This window comes from Archocentrus centrarchus, chromosome 19, assembly GCF_007364275.1.
Source record: "Archocentrus centrarchus isolate MPI-CPG fArcCen1 chromosome 19, fArcCen1, whole genome shotgun sequence".
NCBI lineage: Eukaryota > Metazoa > Chordata > Actinopteri > Cichliformes > Cichlidae > Archocentrus > Archocentrus centrarchus.
The window spans coordinates 17,739,524-17,765,563 of record NC_044364.1 but is presented as its reverse complement, the minus strand read 5'-3'; the positions used below and the strand labels follow the sequence as shown (position 1 = coordinate 17,765,563).

The 26,040-nt window shown below is 40.3% G+C and overlaps 2 protein-coding genes across 2 annotated transcripts; one reads left to right on the top strand and one right to left on the bottom strand.

Moving 5' to 3' along the window:
* Positions 1-743: 743 nt before the first annotated feature.
* LOC115798624 (regulator of G-protein signaling 9) lies at positions 744-11,458 on the bottom strand. Its single transcript, XM_030755534.1, has 17 exons — positions 11,259-11,458; positions 9,642-9,738; positions 8,734-8,784; positions 8,452-8,558; positions 7,410-7,461; positions 7,279-7,337; positions 7,123-7,199; positions 6,956-7,037; positions 5,212-5,274; positions 4,668-4,697; positions 4,500-4,561; positions 3,580-3,693; positions 3,378-3,493; positions 3,143-3,230; positions 2,895-3,033; positions 2,276-2,358; positions 744-1,935 (listed from the first exon to the last, which is right to left on the bottom strand). The coding sequence occupies exons 1-17, from the start codon at positions 11,325-11,327 to the stop codon at positions 1,743-1,745; spliced, it is 1,482 nt and encodes a 493-aa protein (XP_030611394.1). The 5' UTR covers positions 11,328-11,458; the 3' UTR covers positions 744-1,742.
* An 846-nt stretch (positions 11,459-12,304) lies between these two features.
* On the top strand, positions 12,305-25,932 carry LOC115798626 (guanine nucleotide-binding protein subunit alpha-13). Its single transcript, XM_030755535.1, has 5 exons — positions 12,305-12,627; positions 13,650-13,876; positions 18,227-18,277; positions 20,495-20,695; positions 23,670-25,932. Exons 1-5 carry the CDS (start codon positions 12,345-12,347, stop codon positions 24,039-24,041), a joined length of 1,134 nt encoding a protein of 377 aa, XP_030611395.1. The 5' UTR covers positions 12,305-12,344; the 3' UTR covers positions 24,042-25,932.
* The last annotated feature ends 108 nt before the right edge of the window (positions 25,933-26,040 follow it).

Below are 26,040 nucleotides of genomic sequence, written 5' to 3'. Positions count from 1 at the left end.
AATACGGCAAAAAAAAAAAAAAGAAAGTGTATCCCTCATCACCATCCCAGGGTTAGAGTAAAAGTAATAATATTATGTTCAGCAGTATCCTGGGAGATATTTTTAACCTGGCTCTCAGTGTTGCTTGTTGCCTGCAGCATTTTAATTTCACTTACTTTGAATGTATCTCAAACCTAAGCTTCCCCAATGTTATGAATGGCAGTAAGTTTCTGCTTTGTTAGCTAAAGCTATCTTTTTTTACTACTGTTATTTAAATAAATAAATGAATAATTTGTATTTACAGTACATATAAAAGCTGCTCAGCACTGACTTTGTAGCGCACTCATTTTAAGTATTTACATATTGCTTAGTTTATCTTTGCTTTTTAGCTAAGGCTAAGCAAGTTATAAAAATATAACGGTATTATATTATATTATATCAATTTTGGCTGGTAGCAACCCATACCTCCTTCCATGGTAAAAAAAAATCCTGATCTAATAAGCTAATATGCATTTTAATATCATAATGATAAGGCTGTAGAAACAAGCTAGTAAGTAAGTTTTCAATTAAATTTGAAAACTTTCATTTTGGTTTAAATTTTTTACTTTTGCAAAAAAAAAAAAAAAGAAAAAAAAATCAGCAAATCCAGCAGAAAAGCAGGTTTTAAAAAGAAAAAGAAAATGAACTGCACGACAAGCTGATTAAATGGAAAAATTAAAATGATGACTAAATGATGGCTTAAGTACAAATGCATAAGTATGAGGTGGTTTTTATGAATGTTTTATTAGCTTATGACTGATCACAAAGAAAACACAAAGCATACTAAACAATACTGAATGCACAAAGATGGACAATACAATAAGCGTGTCATGAGAAACAAAAAACAGACAACACTTACAGCTTGTATGGACATAAATGTAAATTATGGTAACAGATGGCCATTTGCTGTAATTTATTAACACGACTCACATATTTAGTGTGTTTATAGGCTCGTTTCACTTCTTAAAGGAAAAAAAACTGACTCTTCAGGTTGGTCCATGTTTTGAAATCAAATATGCATCACTGAAATATTTTCCAGATAACTTAATTTCAGTTTTAGTGGGAAAAGGAAAAAAGACTCTGGGGCAAAGATGTCAAAAAATATGACGCACACAAGGCCAAATTTAATGTATGTGTGCAACAGATCCTGATCGATGTGGGAGTTTTAAGACCGATACGGATATTTGGTGATTTAAAAATCCAATATTCCTTTGTTTTTTTTTCAGACACGCAAATACAAAGCCCTTTCTCTAACATTTGTTATGTGTAGCTACTCGTTTACTCGGCCTGATTCTGCTCAGATCAGCTGGTTGTTGCGTCGTTCCAATTATGTGTTATTAACACGGAAGTTGCAAAGTGCCCTCTGGTGAAAAACTATGTAACCTCAACATTCATAACACCAGGCACAACTTCAGCTCTTCTTTAAATTTTCATTTATCAACTGTTATCAATATGGATACTGTTAGATCAGCATATAGCTAATATCGGTCAGTAGATCAGTATGCCAATAAATCAGCTGGGCTCTAGTCTATGACGCCATACAACAAGATCTAATAGCAACATATTATAGATATTTTATTATTATACAGTACCAGTCAAAAGTTTGGACACACAATGGGAGAGTGTGTCCAAACTTTTGACTGATACTGTATGTTTATATAATATTTTATGTAAACACATATAACATATTATATGTTTAAACTATTAGCAAGCAGACACGTAAATCAGTCATTGTTAACTGAGGTGCGACGAGGGGGCGCCTCTTTGCCCTGCTTGCTGAGTTTGCTCATGACCTGTGTGATATCAACAGGGGCATTGGCGGCCATCTTGGCCTTTTGCTCCTGCTCCTGCTGCCGGATGACGATGGGACTGAGACTGGGCCGCCTGTTCCTTGCATTTTGCTCCAACTGGGACTCACTGGGAAAATGTGGGGGGAAAAAAGACAAATGGGAACAAGGAAAGGGTTAAAAGAGGAAAGTGCAGGATTGTCATTAAGTGTATTGAGGAGAGAAGATAGAGAAGAGTAGAAAAGTGAAAGTTTGGTTTTGTGAGTAGTTCTTTTGTTGGGGTTGTTTTCATTACAACATTGCTCTTTGCTGTGACTAAGAAGCACTTATCTTATCTTATGTTACTGCCTGTGCACGTTAGTCAAATTCAAACCGAGACTTTCAAGCTTTTCCCAAAGTAAGCAACAAACAAATGTTCCAACAGTGGCTGAAAAAAGTTTCACAAATTCAGTGCAGAAACGGCCTCTTACCTGAACTTGTGTTCCTCGGGACATATGGCCTTCTTCATTGTTTCCTTAAACACTGGAGACTTTAGGTATCGGCCGTATGAGTCCTGCAAAATATACACAAGCTCATCAGGGATCAGTGTATGGTGTTTGGTTCAATGAGTAGATTTGTATAAGTTACCGATACAACACCGCCATTCCTTTTTGATTTAACCATAGACTGTACAATGTAGCCAGATGTAGCTTCCAGGTCTGAAAAGTGAAGCCAATGCATTAGTGCCTTAAACTTGCTTTCTTTCCAGCGGCCAGCAGGTGGCGCCTCCTCTGGTTACAAAGTTCAGATTGTAAAGATGTGAATGAGAACACTGCCCTACTACTCAGCTGATTAATGACCCCAGTAAACACTCCTCTGGTGAGTTTATGGCCATAGTACAAATCTAATTTGATGCAGCAGAATGTTCATTTTTAAATGATGCTCCCATTTAGAGCAAATTCGACAAGTTGCTACAGCATGGGCATGCATAGTGTCATCAGCTCCTCTTGCTCAGCTTCAAAAACCATGATGATGAAGTCCAAAATGCAAAAAGGTATTTTATTTTATACAGTCTGTGCATTAATCCCATCTACTGGTGTGTTTTCTGACCTTCTTCATGAGCATGTAGATGTGAGTCTGGGCTGCATCCAGGACATATCTGTGTGGGTGTTTCAGGCCTTTCACTGTGATTTCCATTGTTTTTCCATCAATATTGATCCATCGTGGAGCACCACGTGCCAGGAAAGTCCTGACATCAATAAAAGGGTTACAGTGAACATGTTTTTGTGTCACTGAAGCTTTTTCCTCTACTGTTATTTATCAGAAAACTAGTATATTCTTGAAAAAGAATATCTTACTTATAGATCTGCTCTGCTTTCTCTTTCATTGTTGCAGCAGTGCCCCACTTCAGATCCTCACAGCCTTCCCAGAATGCCAAGTTCTCCCCTGAGTAGGTTTAGAGAAAATAATGCAAACTCAGATTATTCCTAATGCCTTTTAGTGACTGAAAAATCAGCATCGGGACCAACAGTGACTTTAAAGTGCAGCAAGCTTTCAACAATAATTTGTTCACTAAAATCCAGACTGTCATACCACTGAACTCTTTCTTCAGGAACAGCCTGAAATCATCTCGTCCTCGAGGGTCTGATAGCAGCTCTCCAAAGCTGAACGTCCACCTCTCCACACGCATTTTAGTGGGTATTTCCACACTGTGCCACACAGATAAAGAAAAACAAGTTACTCTTAATCATAGTCCAAATTCAGTGACTTCAATAAGCATAACCTTCTTACACACTTGGGCATGTTCAAGGTCCAGTATGTGACATCATCAGTGAGCCAGGGGTTGCTGGGAAGACACTTGGACAGAAAAGGGTCGTGGGCCTTATAAGTGGCACAATATTTTACCAACCTGCAACAGAGGGAAAAAAGAATTCACAGTACTGAAGGAAAATTACTTTTTTAATACCATGCAGCCACAGAAACAGTACAAAGTACAACCAAAGTCTAAAGGGGTTGTAACTTGCATTATATAATCTCTCATCAATCAGAAAATGGTAAATATTTGTGACAACACATGTTTGCTGAAACTTAGATTTCTTTTGAGTGGTAACTTCTGGGGCTGAAAACCAAAAACAAAACATTTTTTAAAATTTATATGCTAACACTATTTAGCAGGTGTCTGTGATTCACCCCTGCAGTCTATGGATGCACCTTGATACCAAAGCCTGCTAGTGTTACCCGATAACTGCACCCTTTTGTCTAAAATATGTATCTTAGGCAGTGTTATTAATGCACACAACACACGCAACACAAAGTCAAAATTTTGGATTTCTAGCTTTTCATGCAGTGATTTTACTGATCCAGCCCACTTAAGATCAAACTGGGTTGTATGCAGGCTAAACTGAGTTACCCACTCAGAACCTAATCAGGGGTGGGCTGTTAATTTCTCCAAGAGGCCACATGAGAAACTGGGACAGTTGTGGAGGGCTGCTTAAGCTTATTGGTGCACCTTGGGAAAATTAATTGCCCACCCCTGAAATCTTTTCTGAGAATGACTTTAAACCATCTGACATTTACAGATCACTCAGTGGGGTTCTGCTGAAGCTAATGTGTATGTTATTTTAAGGCATTCAGCTCATGATGCAGCCAGTCTACAGTAGGGGGGCTGGTTTGTTACAGATAGTGGAGAGCTTGTTATATGAGGGACTGTCTTACGCGCCAATGGACACCGATGACTTCACTCTGGGCCGCATGATGGACTGCTGGGTGAAGATCATCTACAGGAAGAGAAACGATAGCCAGAATAATGTAGAGCTGCTACTTGATGAATAAAACAAGGTGATGGACGAGCCAAAGAAGGACCAAGAAAAAAGAAAGCCTCACAATTCTCTCGTAGTCATCGGGTGTTTTTGCCTGTGAAAAAAAAATGCATCTATTAAAAGTTGCATTATAGACAACAAGCCATATAACAGATATGGGGAAATATAAACATATGCAGACAAGCATGTGTGAATTTGTGAGCTTCTGCCATTTTGAGTAGATCATGACCCTGAATGGCAACAATTTGGGAAAGTCAACAACAATATTCCACAATGCAAAACCTCCAACGCTGACGTTCAGGTGTTTTGGTTAGCATTATATGCTTATGTGCAAACATGAGGTTGTGTGTGTATGTGTGTGTATGTGCAGGTGTTCACAACCAGCTTATGTCTGGGTTTGAAAACACAGCCGTGGGAATGCCTGCAGAGGAAAAGAGAGGAAAAGATGAGACCTTAATTTTAATCAAAGAAACAGGAAACAGGACACCTAAAGGAAAAGCAAGTATCATTTACTGTACCCGCATCAATGCATTAAAGCCTCTTATTGGATATAAGCTGATTGAAAGGAATTATGTTCATAGGGGGTCAGGCAGAGGCTCACCTGTTACCTCGTGTGCATTAGGATCTATTAGTCTTTCCAGTCCATAGTCCATGGCACTCACTGTCCCTGGCTACGTACACATCAACAAAGGAGAATTACACAGTGTTTACCAAAGGACTAATTAATTAAAGTAGATGGCTCTTTTATAATGCTAATGCTCAGCAGATAATTTGTGGCACTTCTTCTGGCTCTCTCAAATAAGAAGAGGCCAGTCACCAGATTCACTCTTGGTCATTACGAATACATCTTCAAGTACTTTATTTGTTTTCCACAGGGGCTTTAAAATGCAGTGACTTTAAATCACATTTCCCAGACATTAAGATAAATTTATTCTGAAAAACCCGAATTATTAAGCAGCCTTCAAAAAAGGGACTAATTCTATAGACAACATGTGTTACTTACAGCAAGGTATTATTTTGTTTCTTTAAAGATTTTTTTCTATTACTGCTTTTATTGGATATTGACAGTATAGGTAGGTAATTAATTCTTGCTGAGAATCTGATGAGAAGGCTGACACCACTGTCACGTCTGCATCTTCAGTATTAAAACAGAACCAAAGTTTGAAGGCTGGAAGGAGGGAAGAGCTATCCCCTTTGTCTGCAAAGCCCTAAAATACACAAACCAGCAAATCTAAAGCATACTAACAAATACACTGACTTTGTTTGTGTAATCCACACACAACTGTAAGTATCAATCAGCCACAACATTTAAACCACCTGCTTAATACTGTGTAGGTGCCGCCAAACGGGGGCCTCCTGTGGTGTCATGTCAATGTGCTACACAGGGTACGCCCTAAATAGGCTGCCAGTCATCAACATAATCATCTTCTTAAAAGCTTAAGTCATAAACAAAGTAAAAGCACAACTGTTATGGCCCTTCCTCCTCTGGTGTGACCACATACAGTACCAGTCAAAAGTTTGGACACACTCACCCATTGATATGAATGGGTGAGTGTGTCCAAATGTGCACCGGATATTTTCTCTTTTTCCAAACCATTCTCTGTAAATCCTAGGGGTCACTGTGTGGGGAACTCCCAGCAGATCAGCAGTTTCTAAAGTGAGAATACCCTTAAACTTCTTTGCACTTAATAAAAAGACTGCAAACCAACTAACTTGGGGGAAACACGTGGATCTTTCATTGGCGAGCTGCCACTTTTTTGGTAACTGTTCTAGCTGTAATCCAGCCTCATAGAACAAGATGCTCAATGTGCACAAGGTGCAAACCACTCGTACCACTTTCTCCCATGCAGTGTGAAATATTAATCAGTTGTGCCCTTTTCCTCTGAGTGGACATGCAGTGGTAATGAGGCATCATGGGTAGCGATAATGAGATACCCTGGGAACTATTGCAGTGTGGTGCAATTTACTCTCTGACTTCTCTGTCTGCCTGCAATCCACTAAGATCTGCTGTGTTTACAGTTCAGGCTTGATAACTGTCTCTGTGCGTGCGCGTGTGTGTGTGTGTGTGTGTGTGTGTGTGTGTGTGTGTGTGTGTGTGTGTGTGTGTGTGTGTGTGTGTGTGCATGTGCGTGTGTGTGTGTGTGTGTGTGCTTATATTACTCATGTTGTATGGACATAAGTCTGTATACATAATCACATTGTGTGGCCCGGTTCCCTTTTAGTGGCAAAAAGTCATTCCCATTCATGTAAATCCTAAAAGACTTGGTGAGGTTACAGTTAGGCTAAGTCTCCAAATATAAGGTCACAGATCGTCTTCTGTAGTGATAGAGACATGCCTGTGGGTGTTCTCACCGGAGGTCTATGAACCACCCAGTAGGCTCTCTCCTGACAGTCAAACACCACACGGTCCGGTTTCTTCCTCTCCTTTGCAGCTCTAAAATCCAGCACAAACACATAGAGTCATAACACCTTCTTACTCTTAAAACCTCCTGACATCACCGAGTTTCCTACACACCTACCTGTACTGTTCTTTAGCTTGCATCACTATAAAATCCCATTTATGATTCATCCACTTGTGAAGATGGTTGTACTGCTCCTGAGGACATAAAACAGCACCTCAGTAAATGCCAAGAGAGAAAATGAATTGCTCTGGGATTTAGAAGTCCGGGTCCCACCTGCTCGTGCAGCTCCAGGATTCCTTTCTTACGTATGTTTCTTTTTGCCAGGTAGATTGCTTCAGTAACAAAACAGAGAGGCGTGTTAACAGTAAGGATATGCGGTAAATGTGTGTAACAGATGCACTCACCATAATCTGTATCCTCTACAGGCCACTGCTGTGTGGGCCAGAAATACGGTGTCTGAAAACAACGGAGGGAAGGTGATGATTAGGAAGAAGTGTTTTTGTGAGATTCATTTCTTGCAGATATGAGGATGTTTTTTCTTTCGGGAAACTAAAATCAGACTAATTAAGCTCTTACATTACAAAATAAATAGGATGTTTTTTATGTCTCATAATGGTAAACTCTTTTGTGTGTAGACCCATCCTAGGTGTTAAAAAGAATCACTGAAAACAATCCTGAAAAAATACTAATACAGTATCATCATCTTTTTCTGTATTTTTTCTAAATAAATAAATAATATCAGATTTTCATTTTTTTATTGATTTTGTTTTTACAGTTTTGAAAAGGTAGGAAATATTCAGAGCAAAAAATAAAGAGAACTTCTGAGACTAAAGTTGTAACAAATTTAGGGAAATATCTGCTATAAATAAATCGACCTCTTTTAGTCATCAAGCTTTGGGTTTTGTTTTTTTTTTAACCTCCCATGGCCCTGCAAATTTTATTTTTAACCTTCAAGATACACCAACAAGGTTATTCTTAGAAGGCGCTGTGTGTTCAAGCTAATTGCATATGCAGGCTTGCATTGCATATGCAATTATATGCATTGCATATGCGTTGCATATGCAGGCTAACTTTCTAACATCTTCAAGTCAAATCAGTTTTATTACTGAGTATCTGAAGCCAAACCAACCTCACTGATATGCGTTGTCTTGCAAGCATCTCCATTTATATCACATTTGTGTTTCTGCCTGAGCATGTGCATCCCTTTGTACATTCATAACACGAGCAAAATGTGGATTCACTTGTTAAACACATCTCCAAAACAAAACCCAGCTCATCGAAAAACCTTTAAATCAGCTTAAATAAGGGAAGCTTCAAGGTGCTTACTGTTCAGTGTGCTACAAGTGGAAAATGACATCCTCCTATAGCTAGAAATACAGTTTTGGTGAAACTGTGGCCTTGCTGGATTTGAGATTTTGGCTAAGCTTTGAAATGTGGTGTATTTACCTGGAAACGATACAATGACGCATCTGGTTTGACTACTAAACGCTTGTGGTCTTGTATAGGGTAGATGTAGCCTAATGCCACCAGCATGGAGCCAAAACTCCTCGCCTCTGAAGAAAAAAGACAGACAGACAAGCGATTTGCTATAAAGAAGGCTCTCTCTCTCCAATTTACACTGTCAGCTAATGTGATAACATCCTAAAACTGTATTATTTTTAACAAAACAGACACTTTGAACTGATATGTCATGAGCAATGAAATGACATCCGCTGCCTCTTCTCTCACCTTGTGCTTCTATTTGGAATCTGTCTGCTAACCACGCAACGATGTCTTCACCTTGACGAGAAAGGACACGAGGTCACGAGGTCAGACATTACAGCACTCTGTTAAACATGCAGCTCAAACAGCAAACAACTTTTAATATGTTGCTCGTGTCAGCGTATGCGAGCGTATGCCTGTAAATGCAAGACAGCTAATGTGGGGGAGAGGTGGAAGGAGAGAAGAGAGGAGGAGGAGGAGGAGAATAACAAGTGAAGAGGAGAGAAATTGACAGAAAAGTAAGGAAAGGAAAAATATGGAAATGAAAGAAAACAATAAAGGAAAGAAAAGGGATGGAAAAAGAGAGAAGAAGAAAGGAAAGGAATCAAATAGCAATAGTTGAGAGAAAGATAAAGAAAGGAAAAAAGGGGACATAAAAAACAAGGGGTTAAGAATAAAGGAAAGGAAAGCAAAGAAAAGCTTGGGAGATTAAAGAAAAAAGGAAAAGGAAAAGCAAATGAATCAAGGATGGAGGAGAGAAAACGAAATGAGATGAAGTGGAGAAAGGAGCAGAGGAGAAGCCTTTGGTATGTTTTCATTCATTCAGCTGCCTGCATTCAAAGCTTGCAGATGACGTAGAAGTCTAGGTTCCCTCTCTTCTCCTCCACCACCTACTCCCTGCATTCCTCTTGCTTCGGTCTCTACATGTTTGTTTCCTCTCGCCTGCTCAATCATCCTCCTCCTTCACTCCTACTTTTTCCCTCTCTCTGTCTCTGAGACCATGGGGTTGTCATGGAGATGAAATCTGTAGCGCTCGAGTTTGAGCCCAACACCGCGGTATCCTCCAGCGAGGCTGTGCAGGTGGGGTCACTCAGCGAGCCGCTGGATAAAATCAAGCAACTGCATTATATGTGAAGAGTGTGCGTCCGTTTTACCAGTGATAGCATGTGGTATTGTGGTGATAACCAGTCTCTGAGGCTGTAACTTCACTCCCGTTGTGGGGTCCTGCATCTCGAGGACCACCTTCTCTGCCTGCAAAAAAGAAGGGGGTGAAGAGGTCTCATGAGAGCCCACTGTGCGGTTTTCAGGGGCTGCAGATTTGATTGGAAATCCTGAATTTTTGCCAGTGAAATTAAGGTGACAGTGAAGCTGATCATTAGTGTAATCTCGAGCATGCACGGCATCACTCTTAACCTCTTTTCTGCCCAATGATAAGCAGAAAAAGCTGAATTAAACTGCGTCTCACTGATTTAAAAAAACAACAAAAAAAACAAAGGCAAACTGCCCCCTGGGATGTTAAAGCTCACTGTGTAAGCTTGTAATTAATACTTCCTATCAGACAAATGCTCAGTGATTCAGTTATTGTGACTCTCCAAACAACTGTTCGGCTTTTTAGTCCAGTGACTGGATTACAGTTTTAATGCCGCACTGGAAAGCGGTGAGCAGCGAGATGACGGGATTGTTTCAGGCCTTGATCTCATGGCTTTTGTTTGGCTTGTGTGGGAGGTTTGCAATGACTCACTGCCCTCTAAACAGTTTTTCAGTTATCATACCATCTCATCCCAGAACTCCCCCACAACTTAGGTGTGTGCTGAAGAGGAAGAAATCCTGTAGTACATTAATTTAGTTTGTGTGTGTGTGTGTGTGTGTGTGAGAGAGAGAGAGAGAGAGAGAGAGAGAGAGAGAGAGAGAGAGAGAGAGAGTGTTTGTAGCTGACTTCCAGGTCTTTTTGAAGTGGCTTTGTGCTTTGAAGTCAACCTGGAGAGGCTATAAGCCCCAGGCTGAGCTGGAGCAAAGTGAGCTTTCACTGACCAAAACACAAAGTTCTCCAGGAAATGGATTCTCTGTGCGCATTCCCCTGGAGAGAGGGGGACACTGTAAGTGCTACATCTGGAGGCTCATGTCTTATTTCCTTCACATTTTCTTTTTTCTAATGCCAAAACATTTCCCTGTTGTCAGCATCCAGCTGAATTTTAAATATGAGGCGATGAATGAAGGACTGCTCTGGCCAGCCACACACACACAGTATGCACAGCGCCTGGATTAACTTCTTTCCAGCAGCTGGCTGGTGTAGATGGAGGTATTGATAGGGATCCAGGCCTAATGCTTATTAAACTGAACGACCTTATCACTGTGAAAAGGTTGAAACAAAACACAGTCTGACAGGCAGACAGAGTGCAGTGGGGGAATCTTGTATGATACCTGATTTACAGTAAGATTTTTAATAACCCTTAAAGTAAAAATTCACATTATTCAAGAAATGCATGCTTTCTGTTGCGTTTCCTCAAAGCTTTTGTAGTCCAAATGGTACCTGTGGATTTAATGCTTTACAGAATAACCATGCTTAACAAATCTACTGAAAGCCTCAGGATTTGTAGAGAATATAGATTATTATAGAATAAATGTAAACAATGTGAGGTTCCTGCAGACCACTACAGCCCAAGCATTGCGTTAGAGAATTCATACAAGTCATTAATGATGCGTCTGCTCCAGGTATACTCTATAACCCTGTGCTCTGATTTGCATCATCTAATGTAAGCTGGATAGCCTACCTTTTTGAGACAAGCCATCCGTGGTCGGTACCTCTGTCCATGATCCCGGAGAACGTTTCTGATGGTCATGGTGTGTGATGCTTTGCAGCTTCTCTCTCTCTCTCTCACACACACACACACATATACAACACTGCTGCCGCCTGTGAGAGCCCTGTGTGTCGTGTGGGGATGCTTGAGGGGAAGTGCAATACCGATCGATGGTGATGTTGCCTTCAAATGTTCCCCCATAAGCCTCTTACTTGAAAGAATGGAAAATGTGAATGTGCTGTTCTGTTGTCCTTTTTGCATTGAATTATGATTAGATTACCTGTACAAAACTTCAGACATGTAATAAAAAGTAAGCAGCTCCCACAATAATGACACAGAATCGTCGAAAACAGCCTTAAACAATAACAGTGCAAAGCTTCTTTTTTTATGTCAAATATATGCAAATATTTCAGTGATCTTTATTTCGTCAATGTCATAAAGGCACAGAGAAGGTTAAAAAGATCCACCTTCACAAAACCAGTGGTTTCCCGTCAAGATTTCCAATTTTATTGATCTCCTGAAGAGTGTTCAAGTGCAAGTTGCCATATTTTCTATAGTCTTTGAAAGCAGCATATCTAAAAGTGTGAAAAGAATCAACCAATCAGAGCGCACCTTTTTCTAACTGCGTTTCTAAACTGAACCAATAGAGGGCGACATGCCACCACCAGTCAATTCTCGTTATTCTTCAGATTTGTTTTAAAGTTTATTATGAACATGTTGATTGTTTTGTATTTTAATCATAGCTGTAAATATCTATTCATTATATTTTATAATGTATTGTGTAATTAGATTTCTAAAACTGGAAAAGTCTTTCGCGGATAATTTTCAATATGCTTCTTATAAAGTTACTTTTGTGTGTTTCAATACAAGCAGCTGAGCTGAGGACAAAATTACGTGTTTATGTGAGACATAGCTGTGTAAATAGCACAGCAGAGCGTCCCTTAAGATTGATGGTAAACAGTCAGCAGCGGTACTTCCTGAGTTTAGGGAAGGGGCTTGGTCCCGTGCCTGCGCCTCGCGAACGCGCATCAAATTAGCATCGATGAAGTTTGTGCGAACATGGCGGATTTCCTGCCGACCAGGTCCGTGTTAAAAGTTTGTCTACCCGTCTGCCTGCTTAACAGCGGCGAGGTGGAACAGCTGAGAAAGTCCAAAGAGATCGACAGATGTCTCTCCAAGGAGAAAACGTACGTAAAACGGCTGGTAAAGATCCTGCTGCTCGGCGCTGGCGAGAGCGGCAAGTCGACTTTCCTCAAACAAATGCGGATCATCCACGGCCAGGACTTCGACCAGCACGCCCGAGAGGAGTTCAAAGCAACGATTTACAGCAATGTTATCAAAGGTAACCTCACTGCTGAGGGCTGGGACTTTAAAAGACGTGAAAAGAGCCTTTTTGGTCGTTTAAAAAGAACGGGAAAGTTTCCACATCTGTTTAGCGGCGCTGGGCTGGGTGAGAGGACACATAAACAGTCTACATCTGCTCTCGGCACACCCATAGGAGCCTCGTTTGTGCTTGAAATCTAACGTTTTTTTAGGGGTTTACTTGAGTATAGCCATACCGTATACGGCTACTTATTTTTTATTAAAGCTATAACCAACCCTGTCTGCAATTTAAATCAGCTACAGGCAAGTTTTGTTGCTCAATAACTAAGCTCGGGATGAAGCTAATGGAGGGCAGCCCGCTAGTGTGGTGTGCTGTGCTGTAAGGTGTTCCTCTTTGTCCACTGACTGAATGAAAGAGAAATCGTTAATTTCTGTAATCCAAGATCAATAAAATTGCCTCTAAATAACAACAAGGATAAACCCTTGCGTTTTAATGATTTCAGTTATATAAAATCTGACGTTTAGTCTGGCCATTTTCAAAGTAAGGTGTCGGCCTGACCATCGCATCCTGTGCGTTTTTATTAATAATCAATTTCAAATAATTATAAATAATAGGTTTAAATACAGGGATTTTACTGGCTTATAATGAGCCTTTGAAGCTTGATTGGCCTTACTTGATTGAAGGGTATGAATTTTCCTGTTATTTCTGATCATTTCATCTGCAAAAAATGTGGTTTATGCTTGACTAAATGAAACTCCACTTAAAGAAAAAAAAAAAACTGGTTTGAGTGATCATTATCACAAGCTTGGTGATTTTCCTTTGAGGGGAGGCCAGGACCTCTTAGGTGGAAATTTTGTGTAAGCAGGAAAAACCCTGAAATCTGTCTTGTGGTACATTTTGATGCTGCATCACCCTTTTAAGACAAAAGCAGGCCTAAATAGGGGACAGGGGTTGTGTTACTTTTGTTCACCTGCCCTTCTCACCTCTGTCTTCCACTTAAAGTTTCATGTTTTAAGTTGCCATCTGACTTCCTTCTCCAGGCATACGTGTGCTGGTGGATGCACGCGAGAAGCTGCACATCCAGTGGGGTGATGAAGACAACCAGCAGCACGGTGACACCATGATGGCGTTCGACACCCGCTCATCCAAGATGGCCAGCGGGCAGCTCGAGACGTCGGTTTTCTTGCAGTACCTGCCCGCCATTAGGGCCCTGTGGGCAGACTCGGGCATACAGAACGCCTACGATCGCCGTAGAGAGTTTCAGCTGGTGGGTTCACACACACACACACACACACACACACACACACACTGAAATGGCATTACTGACAGATAATGGTGGCCTAGTTTTGTCTGATTAAAAGCCTTTTCTCTGTGTGGCTCAATCTCAGCTCTTTATCACCAGATGCAAAACGGGTTTTCTGGTGTTTCGGAGCTGGGTTTTTCCAAAAAGTCATAGTGATGAAAATGGCAGTGAAAACAGAAAGTGAAACTGATTTTTCAATTCATCCTCCCTTTCCTCTCTCCCTGCATCTTCTGCCCTGTTTCTTCTGTCTCTGGTGCTCTCTGAGTGGTCAGACATGTGATTCAATGGGCTTCCTGTTTACACCTCTCCCAGCTGCTTAAATCTTTGGCTGTCAGTATGCATGTCTTAACTCTGTGACATTTACCCCAGAATAGCAGATGTGGTTGGGAGAGCTGGGAGCTTCATGTGCTCTTATTTTATCTGCTGTTACTGTAAATTCAGGCTGTCTTTTAAAAATGAACAGCTGTCAGGGATTTTCCTGGCTCAAAATGGGCCTTTTTTTAAACATGAGTATGCATGTATGGTTAAGGCACTGATTATGTTGCCTCATTTGACAGAAATCTGTGTATTCTGGCTATTTAATAAGCAAAAACATGCCCATTACATTTGAGTGAGTAAATCCCCAATTAACAAGAGTGTATTTATCACAAGGCTGCTGATTTTCCTTTGGCTCCTTGGTGATTGCAAAAAAATTTGTCTATGCAGGAAAAACCCCGATTGCCCTGCCTTCATGTGACAAAGTTACACACTTCAGCAGTTGAGGGCCCCCCCTGCTGAGGACAGACTAAGGGCCACACTTCTCCAAGTGGCTTTCAGTAATGAAAAGCAGAAAATTACAATTTGCCTGCGGGTTGCATAAAGCCGAACTTTTCTCAATGGCGTTTTGTTGCTCCGGCACACACACACACACACACACACACTTGGCTTGTTGGCACAAACTGGTTTTCCAGACAGACATGGGGAATAAGTGTGATCAGAGCAGGAATGTTGATCTGTAGTTAAACAGCTTTATGCTTACAAACAGAGCCATGGCTCTCCCACTCAGCGTTATTTGCACACAAACACTAAGACTGTCACACAACTCGAGTTACACAAGGGCGCGCATGTGTATAACTTAGTGTGCAAGTGTTATATTCATGTATTCATTTTGCGAGTTAGCAGGTTGCTGTATTTGTCCCGCCCGCCCCCAGACCCTCTGAAAACATTTAACAGGTTATCATGGAAAACCTCACACCTTTAGCCCACTGAAGCTAGAACCTGGAAGTGATCTGTCACCAGGACTGATCACTCATATAGGTACCAGCATGAAAAAATAAACACGCAAATGTGACTCATTCAGTGACAATAGTAAATGGAACATGCTTAACAGCCTTCTACAGAACCAGCATGAAACTGAGGGGTGACAGTATCACTCAAAATAGTTGTCTGGTTATTGGACGCTTGGTGTTGGTCTGCAGCGTTCCTGTGATACTTGGCGTATTGTGACACGACAACCTACGAAACATCACAATATCTGTGAAATAGGTTAAAACACCCACACAAAAAAGCTGTGATTTTTAGCAGGGAAAAACATTTATATTCTGTACTGTGGTAGTATTTGTGTACTATTATCATTCAATTTTGGAGCTTTTCCTGGCTCATAATTGACCTCTGGGGGGCGGGACTAGATATGTAAGCACATATGGTTATGGCAATGAGTACATGTGACCTTGCTTAGCAGACATCTGTGCATCTTCCACGCATAAACGCTGCCACAAAGTCGCAACTGTGGTACTTGAAATTAGCGAGTGAGTCTATTTAGATTGCCTGCATGTGTTGATTAAAAATATTGATACTGCAAGAGGAAACGGTAATATATACTGCCGTAGAGAATATGTTCCATCCCTATTGGAAACCCAGTCCCACATGGATTTGCATATGTTTACAAATTGAAGATTTTTGAATTTTGGGTGTTTGGTCAAACAAAGCCTGTAAGCCCCCCCCCAGCTGGAGAATTAGAATTTTATAGAGTAGGCAGTTGATCAGAAATCTATTTAAACCTTTTTTTTTTTTCTTGACTAATATCAGTGTAGAGCAGTGTGACACAGACACAGGGTTGCATACAATCACATATTACTGTACAGCTAAAACAATTAATTTATAAAAAATAACTTTATAATTGGTAAATGACAATTATTTCATGGTTCCCACTTCTCAAATGTGACTTTTATTTTTATTCCTTGTATTTTTCTAGAATAAACATATTTTGGAGTACATATTACATATTGAAACAAGTAATTCATAAAACAGTGCAGTTTTTTTTTTTGTTTGGTTTTTTTTGCCACATGTCAATCTTTTATCAAACAAACCGCACATACCTTTTTTCGCCATTTCTATCCTTATATTAGAATAAACTTAATATTATTAGGTGTTTTTATATGTGGGCAAGAAAAAAGGCATTTGAAAGTCAGCAAGACTGAGCAGGTAAGAGGGGGGAACAGAGAGAGAGAGAGAGATGGAGTAGAATGTAGTGAGAGAGGAGAGAGAGAGAGAAGATAGCGAGAGAAGAGAGAGAGATAGAGAGAGTAGGGAGATTATAGAGATAATTAGATGATAGATAGAGATGAGAGAGAGAGATAGAGATGATAGAGAGATGAAGGATATTAGATGAGATAGATAGATATAGCTAAGCTTATAGTAAAGAATAGATGATTATAGGAGAGAGAGTAGAGAGATATATTAGATATATATATATATATATTATATTATGATAGACTATATTATATATATATATTCTATATATAGAATAACAGAAAATGCAAGCCTACGCCTTAACAGTGTGCAAAATCTTAATAATTAAGTTTCATGGTAAATAAACTCTAACCCTAGAGGGCATTATCAACAGTAATTTCTGTTGGAGCTGTTATAAATTTTTTCCGGCTCTGAGAAGTCGATTTTAGTTTCCAGCGGATTACCCAGAAACCCTGCTTGTTGACCGTGCTCTGTTTAAGGCATTTGCCCATCACAACTTGCACATGCCCTTCAGGCTTGCTTGTAATTACAATTTTAAAAAAAACAAAAAAAAAAACAGACACACATACAGTGTGACCGTGCACGTGTCATCTCTCACTTCCTGCAGTGCAGACGTCACCAAGTGTTGCTCTTCGCAGGAAACTGTTTTCTCGTCTGAGATTTATAGTATTAGAATTTAGGGACATCTTCCTTAATGCAAGTGTCTGTTCAGATGGTATACTGATATACTGCTGAGTTTCAGTTTTGCTTCTGCAGGTATTGTCATACCCCAGCAGGGAGAATGTTGTGTGATTGCGCTTCTTGTTTCTCTTCTCCTTTTTTTTTTTTTTATTATAAAAAAAATAATAAAAAACCTTTCTGATTTTTTGATGCTTTCAAAACCACCAAACTGAGATTTGAGCTCCTTTTACTCAGGGAAAACCAAATATGAAATCCAAAAGGTAGCTCTTCTTTCTTTAGCTTTAGTGGAGCACTGTGCCACTGGGCTCCTCCCTTGGGTAATCTTAGCCATACGCACACATGCACAGGCTTTTCAGGTCAGGTTAGTTTTTTTTTTTTTTTTTTTTTTTTTTTTTTTTTTAAGATCAAAAGGTGAGAACAAGAAGCTTGTTGGGGGGGGAAATGCCTGGTACATGGTGCTAAGAGAGAAATACAACCGAGCCGCTGTCATTGGGAACATTTGAATGCTTATTGTCATTTATGCAAAATACATGCAAGGAAAAAAAGAAAAGAAAACCCCCTGTGTGAACGTAGTGCGGTGTGGCACAGGCACTGCAGGCCACAGGAAAGACAGCGGGTTAATTTTGTTTTTCTTTTTGCAGATGGTATTTTGGTTTATGTTGAGTGCAGGACCCGCACACCTTCACAGATAAAGGAATGCATCTCGGTCCTGGCAGCCCCGTGTCTGGACTTGCGCTGCCTGCACAAAAGCAGCGTCGGAAGAGTCGAGGAAAGAGAAAAAAAAAAAAAAAAACACTTGTGCGCACACGCTAACCCACACTCCTGTATACATCAAAGACTCACTTACAGACACGTGTGTACAGCTTTACTGAGTAATACGCATCCTGCTTCAGTACCTCAGAGCAGAGTCAATTCTGGGGCGGACACAGTTTTGAAAGAGAAAACAGACGGGTTATCTCTGCCTGTCTGTGTGGCAGTTAAACACTTTTCTCCAGTGGCATCTCTGCGTGTTTTCCACCAACAAATGCACTGCTGCAAAATGTTCCTGCTGCTTGCTGTAAAATGACAGAACCTGATTAATTGTGTAGAATTAACAGAAATTCCTCCTCTGTCCTGTCGCAGGGTGAGTCAGTGAAGTATTTCTTGGATAATCTGGATAAGCTTGGCGACCTGGTAAGTTGTTTCTGCCTGTACTCATTGTGGTAATCAGACTTGTGCATATTATAGTTGATACTGCAACATGTCCAGACAATTAAAGGCTAGCTGAGAAATGAGTAAGATGGCTGTTTGCAGGAGATAATACTGGCATTTTGTGAAAGAAGCTCCTATTGGCTGACCACTTTTCTGCCAGGAGAAAACTGACAATGGCAGTGCAGAATAGCTCTGAATATATTATCCCAGGTTACCTACAGGGCTTTAAAAGCTGCATATTAAAATAAATGTTGGTTAGAAAAGACTCAAATGAAGGCTGCCTGTAGTCTACTTTGCATTAAAACGGTCTCTAAAGTCCCTGTGTACATACTGAGAGCAATCAGTATCTTTTCTGAGGTGACTTTTTATTGCTATTCTGCCTTATATGTAATTAAACTAAATGTTTTTGGGTGTTTGTTTTTGGTTTGAATGAACAACATCAAGATGAGCACAATGAGCACTAAAATAAAAATGGTTATTAGTTGCAAGCTCACACAGTGTACAAACCCTTACTGAGTCTAAAGGTGGATAAACTCTAAACCTGAGGGCGTTATTCAGAGTAATTCTGTTGGGAGCTATGAAAATTTCTCTCCTGCTAATAAATGAAAAACCCTGAGTGCTAACAGTAATTCCTTTTTTCCCAGCATCCATGTGCTGGAAGTTTCAACGTTTTGCAGATTTAGACTTTACTAGAGTAGCTTTGCATGATTCACTGTTCAAAATGGTCCATATTTTGTGCTCAGTCAGAGCTGTGTGCCTGAGATGACATTAATTCGTTCCCCTCTGTGATGTCATACAGAGCCAATAGTAGAAAAAAACGGTCTGAAAAGGCAGCTCAGAGCAGTTGGAAGCCTAAGCTTTTGTCTCACAGGGATTATTTGTACATTGTTGACCTTTTTAAATTTGAAAATTCTGCCATGTTTACTTCAATCTTCCACCGTAGACAGTATGCATGTAACAGAAAATAGAGGAAGGCTTAATGGGTTCACTTGAACATCATGTTGTAGCCATTGACAGTGGAATTTTCAGTGGCTACAGCATGCGCACACATCCCCTGAGCCTTTGTAAAACAGGCTACATGTGTTTTCATGTGGGTGTGTGTATATGCTATCTTCCCTCCTGTGGCAGACCTCAGGCATTTTTTTGTTTTTTTTGTTTATTTGTTTATTATAGAAACACACAGAACTCCAAACCACAATCTGCTCATTACAAACGAGCACGTTTTGAACGGGCACTGCACAAATGAAAGAAATGTATAATCACGTATAGGTATAATCAAACTCTTCATAAATTGTTTTATAATGGAGATACTGTATTTCAGTAGTTTAATTTCAGCTGTTTGTGAGAGTTTGCTGTCATTTTCAGCTGTGCTAGTGTCTGTCCTCTGCTCCCTGTTTTGCCCTCTGTGTGAATGAGTCTCCTTCCTTTTGGGTAAAAGATGGTTAAGTTATCATAAGTGCCGTAAAAGCCTCCCAATTTGCACCTAAATCTAACGATGAAGAGACAGATGTCGACCCAAAACATCTGAAAGCAGGCAGGATATCTGCTCATTTATTTACTTACTTACTAACTAAACACAGCTAACCTGAATCTGGACGCATTACCTCTGCTCACCAGTCAACCTGAATGTTTTAAGATCAGTTTAACAATGATTACAAAGATTGTCTAATTTACAGAGCCTTTATACAAGCTTCTTTATGATATCCACCTTTAGATTCAGCTCCTCCAGTTTAGACACTGTGGTGACGGCAGAAGCAGATGTTAAACATTGACTTTCATTTTCTGTAAAGGGCATGCCTTCCCATTGATTGGCTTTCAGTGGGAAAGCCCCATATTTGTGAATATTTAGGGAACCATTTCTGTGTAGTTTCATACTTTCCTGTGATTTCTTCAGAGCTCAAACATTTCATTTCTAGTGTTACTTTTGCCAATCCTTCCTTAACATTTTCCAGCTCTTTCCTTAACATTAAAATGGGTGGAATAGGGCCATAAAGTTGGAGCCGAACAAGATTACACACAGCTAGTATTCACAGATTAGCTGAGAACACAAAGGATGAGTTGGCTGCTCATTTAAGCTGTAATGTGTGTCTGGTGTTTTTTTTTCTTCATAGTCAAATCAGGGTTTTTAAGATGTTAATGATGATTTAAATCAGAGTTATACGTAAATGAAGAGTTGGTTTCTTTCTGCCTCTCCTGCAGGATTATCTTCCCAGTCAACAGGACATCCTGCTGGCTCGTAAACCCACTAAGGGCATCCATGAGTATGACTTTGAGATCAAGAACGTTCCCTTCAAGATGGTGGATGTGGGAGGGCAGCGGTCAGAGCGGAGGCGCTGGTTCGAGTGTTTTGACTCTGTCACCTCAATCCTCTTCCTTGTCTCCTCCTCTGAATACGACCAGGTAAATAATAAAATTATTATTGCACCACATGCAGAAAGAAGCCATGGCATCTCATTTCCTGCCACTCACAAGCAAGCACACACAATTCAGATAGGCTGATAAGTGGCACATTAATCAGTTTGATCTTGACGATGATGTGTGGTGACTTTTGATAAGTTCTCATTGATGTTTCTGCACGTGCACCCGTGAGACTTCTGGCTAAAGCTATGGTGTGAGTACCACTTGGATGTGCAAGTGATAACCTTTGAGTACAATTTGAATTTCATATTTTGAGGGCACCCTGGTCAATTAATTTTTATTCCTGCTGTACTTATTTACCATGTTTCCCCTTTGTCATCACTATTCTACAGACAGGCTGAAATGCAGCCCCAAAATTTGACTGATAGATTTTTATAGCCACTGCTTACATTTAAATAGGCGCCAACAGCACAAATCAGTCTGTTCTTCATCACATTTACAAGGCTCAGCTCTGGGGTTGTGGTTCAGTATGTTTTCAGAACAGTGGGAAAACAGTATGAAGACATGAAAGTCAACATTTTTTTAAGTGCACATTAAACTGTGATGGATTGCACAATTTGTACAAAAGAGAGGCAGAACCTTAGTTCCAAGGTCAGAGCAGATGTAAGGATATTGTTATTGTGCTAATTTTACACAGCCCTAAATTATCTCAAGCATTAAAGGACTTATTTAGCTCATTTGCATATTTTACTAGAGTAGCTTGAGCTTGAGCCACAGTTGGAAAAGTCATCCTTTTTATCTTATACTTGACATTTGGGCTGCAACGATTAGTCGACATAGTCGACAATAATCGACAATAAAAATAGTCGCCGACGAATGTAATTGTTGACAATAGTCGTTTATTATTACTGGTGATTTTTTTTTTTTTAACGTAGTGAGACATCTTCCTGTCCGTCTTTCTCTGGCGAGCTTCACACATGGGCAATTCGGTTGTTAAGTGATGACGTAGAATTCCATTTCCTGGTCCAAACTGTCACGTGATCCAGTTGCCGCAATGCGGAAAAGCCGCAAATACTAGCGGAAGCCGGTAGCCGCTACCCGAAGCCGGTGAGGTTACCGCGAGTGACGCATATATTGAGAAACTAAAATAAATAAATAAAATGATTTTATTTTAATATTTCAAGATCACACTAATGTTCCAATTTAAAACTACAACAAAAACCGAACTGAGAAAAACAAAATGCACTTCAACTGGATACTTATTTGTACTGCACATTAAGCCTGGATGAGCCGCATGCGGCTCCGGAGCCACAGGTTGCTGACCCCTGAGTTATACCGTTGCTGTTTATTTAGAATCATTTGGACCCAGATACGACGTCAGAGTTAAAGACCGGATAGCATTCAGCCGCACGTTTAGTGATGGGGGATACTGGTAAAACTGTGCAAACTTTGTTTTACAGGGACAAAAAAGAACTATATATATTTTTTTTATGGTTGGAAAAATGGACCGTTAGTTATATCAGCAGCAAACCTGATTAAAGGTTTTGAATGAAGTATGTGTTACTACCACATTTTAAATAACCTTACGCTAAATGTAAAAGCTGATAGCTAAATAAGTGCAATTTCATAATTATGTGATTCATAATCCAATTAGTCGACTAATCGTTTTAATAGTCGATGACTAATCGACTATCAAAATAGTCGTTAGTTGCAGCCCTACTTGACATTGGTGCATACAGTCTAAAACGGGCTATTTTACATTGCGTTCTTCTGATTGGTTGCCGCTCAGGTACGAAAGGTTTGAACATCAAGCAGGTGGGGGTTCTGTGGAAGACCCATTCTGAAGATATCCACTCTCATTGAGCTCAAACAGACCCACAAATAGAAAAAACTGTCTTAAATTGAGTGTTTAGAATGGTCTGAAGCCTGAGCTTTTGACTCACAGGGATTACTTGGCCACATTTTATAAGCGTCCACCATTATAATAGCATATAAATGGCAGAAAATAAGGAAAAGAATGGGTCCCCTGCCCTTAAATAAAGGTTGACTCTGGAGTCTAGTTGCTAGAAGCAAACGGGAGAATGCTTTACCTCATCAAACCATCCAAAATATTTTTGCCATAAAAATATGCTTTCTGAGAATTAAACCAGCTTTATTCTTTCTATAAATGCAGACTAGCCCGATTGCCTGTTTTTAGCTCGACTGTTTTGAATAAAAAGTCAAGCTGTTGTCAAAACCCCGACAACGGCGGCACAAAACTTAAACGTTGGCCATAACTCGAACGAGGTAACCTAGAATGTTCAAGTTCACATTGTAGATGAGTTCGAACCTCTGTGACCTTGAGCTATGAGTAAAGGTCAGAGGTCAAGTTTTCTGAAAATCTTGTGAATGCGATAACTCCAGAACAATCTCACCTAGGATGTTCAATTTCACACCACAGATGCATACTGTACTGTAACAGCACTTTGACCCACCCCGCCCCCTTCACCCTGTTACGAATCCAAAACAGTTGAGCCCCCCCCCCCCCCAAAAGCGGTGCTCTTGTTTTTGGCCCACTGCCACAGTTTTATTGCGCACAGACACAAACCGAATTTAATTTGGTTCATAGGAAGTACATACCAAAAGGAAACTTATGAATAGCTGACAGGACATGTAGAATTAAAAGGATTTACACTGGGTGGCTGTAGCTCAGGAGGTAGAGCAGGTCAACTACTGATCGGAAGGTCGTGGTTCGATTCCTGGCTGCCTGGAGCAGTATCCAAGATACTGAACCCCCAAGTTGCTCTCTGACGCAAGCGTTGGAGTTTGAATGTGTGTGAATGTTAGATAATAAGCACTTAGCTTAGTTACTCATGGAAGTGCTTCTATGAATGGGTAAATGTAAATGTGTTGTATAAAGTGCTTTGAGTGCTGTGACAGAGTAGAAAAAGGGCTATATAAGAACTAGTCCATTTACACTATACTACTGCTTTCCGTACTAGAGGTAGTATTTAAATTCCTCCGTCATCTCTTACAGGTGCTGATGGAGGACAGGCAGACCAACCGGCTTCGCGAATCCCTCAACATCTTCGAGACCATTGTCAACAACCGTGTCTTCAACAATGTTTCGATCATTCTCTTCCTCAACAAGACAGACCTGCTGGAGGAGAAGGTCAAAAACGTTCCCCTCAAGGACTACTTTCCCGAATACGACGGGCCGGAGCACAGCCTGCCGGACATCCAGGCATTCATGGTGGAGTGCTTCCGGGACAAGCGTCGCGATGGTACTCAGAAGCCCCTGTACCACCACTTCACCACGGCTATCAACACGGAAAACATCAGGCTGGTGTTTCGGGATGTCAAGGACACCATCCTGCATGACAATCTCAAACAGCTCATGCTCCAGTGACCTCTGACAGCCTGTGAAAATAGAGGACCTGAACAGGGACAGACCACCCCCCCCCCCCCTCGACCATGAAGAGGACATGGGAGAGAGCAGTGTCAGAAGAATCCAGTAGACATCAGCGTTCTTCTTCAGACATTTTTATATTAGTTTTTACTCATTGAAGAGTTGGCCCTCTTGTAAGTTCAGGATTGAGAGGAATGAGTAAGCCGTGCAGACCGTGGTAATCTAGAAAGGCAAGAAGCCTTGTTTGGATCTTTGATAACATCTGAACCATGCTGCTTCACCTCCTCTGTCCTCAGCTCTGCATTTCAGCAGAACTTGCTGAGGCTTTTTTTCTCTCAAGGTGTCAGTGCTGGTGCCAGCAAAAGGTTTTACAAACGAGGCATATGGTTTCCAAAACAATGCAGGAATTAACCACAGTGAAATAATCTTTAATTAGCAATACTGTATGTGTCAGAGCTGATTTGTCAAACACTGAATTAATCTAGTCCAAATTCACTGTTATGTCTGTTGAAGGTTGTTGCTAAGTCCTTTTACTCTGTAGGTGAGTTTGTCACACCATTCATCTTCCCGTTGGCGGTCATGAGCTTTTCTTCGTTCTGGATCAGCAGGTCCAAGGTGTCCGATCGGAAACGGTCGAATTACCGTCAGTCACATTCCGAATGGTTAAAGATACGAGGAGTGAACTGGCTCCAGCACTGGCATCTTGTTTGCAGAAAACCGCTTGAAGAGGGCACAACCACCAGACTGAAACTTTTAATGCCTTTTGACATAATTTCTTAAGACTTAATCATTATTTAAATGTTGCTTTATTATTAAATCTTTAATCAGATAATTAATATGCCAGTTTCCATGCAAATTGTCCCTCATTTTTGGCTGTTCAGAGGGTAGAAAGATTACCTTCTTGGGCAGGTGTGCCAGTTAGTGAACGATACAGTCCACTGTTTTCTCAGGGTTGAATCAAAGCCGGTGTCGATGCTGATATAATTGTTGACGAGCTCACTGAATATTCTGATTATAATTTTTTTTTTTTTTTTAAATAAATCTGAGTGGTGCAACTCAGCTGTTAGCCGGGTGGTGTTTAGCACCGTATTCTCCTGGCCTTGACCACTGACATTGATGCAGAACTCCCCCCTCTTTCTCATCTGTGATTAGATGCCTTGCAAAGGGACAGCCCTCCCCTGTTTGCATGTTTGAATCATGAATGTGTGTTAATAAATGTACAGAGATTTGCTCTAGATTGTTTGAATATACTGTAACCGACATTAATGTGGTAAGATGTAACCCATCATGTGAGTATCTGTTTTGGCACTGACTCCAGGCATCTCTGAAAAACCCTTGAACAGTTTTTGTTTTGTTTTTTTCATGTGTTTAGATTTCCTTCAAAACTACATTATGAATTATGTGACAACAAAAAAAAGAAAAAAAGCTACTGGAGTTGAATACTTCTGTCAGTGACTGTATTCTGTAGGGGGGCAATCTTTGTTAGACAATTTCCAGGCACTGTTAAAATCTCTGCTTCTTTGCCAAAAAATCACCCAATGCTTTTTTCAGGACCGTTCACAGTGGCAGTCTCCAGTTTTACTCCAAACATGTAGCTCATGAGAACTTAACTCTGCTTCCAGTCCTGGCTTTGTAAATACTGTAATCTGTTGCCATGTAAATAATATCCAGGTTTATCTCTTATATGTAAATGGTTGTAGAAATGCCAGATTTTTTTTTTCCATTCTGAATTTGTTTTGTTTGTTTGTTTTTTTTTCAAATCACAGCTTTTCCAATGAAGATGGATGTAGTGGTATTTTGTGTAATTTTTTTCCTCCATCATGCCTTTTTTCAAAAAAAAAAAAAAAAAAATCATGCTCGTGTCTCATGCCACTCTAACCTTATCAATAAAATCCACTTTTCTAATGGTATTATGTCTTAATCTGTTTGGAATGAAAGATTTTTGGTTCAGTGTCAGTCTTGAGTCTGATAAACTGTTTGTTTCATTATTACAAAGTGA

Bases quoted from the DNA above. Each gene is read 5' to 3' on its own strand.
- LOC115798624 (XM_030755534.1), bottom strand. From the start codon at position 11,327: ATGACCATCAGAAACGTTCTCCGGGATCATGGACAGAGGTACCGACCA. The intron at 4,562-4,667 runs GTGAGGCTTTCT...CTCTTCCTGTAG, and splicing joins CCGATGACTACGAGAGAATT to ATGATCTTCACCCAGCAGTC. The intron at 1,936-2,275 runs GTAAGAGGCCGT...ACATTTTCCCAG, and splicing joins CCCGAGGAACACAAGTTCAG to TGAGTCCCAGTTGGAGCAAA.
- LOC115798626 (XM_030755535.1), top strand. From the start codon at position 12,345: ATGGCGGATTTCCTGCCGACCAGGTCCGTGTTAAAAGTTTGTCTACCC. The intron at 18,278-20,494 runs GTAAGTTGTTTC...CCTCTCCTGCAG, and splicing joins TGGATAAGCTTGGCGACCTG to GATTATCTTCCCAGTCAACA. The intron at 20,696-23,669 runs GTAAATAATAAA...CATCTCTTACAG, and splicing joins CCTCCTCTGAATACGACCAG to GTGCTGATGGAGGACAGGCA.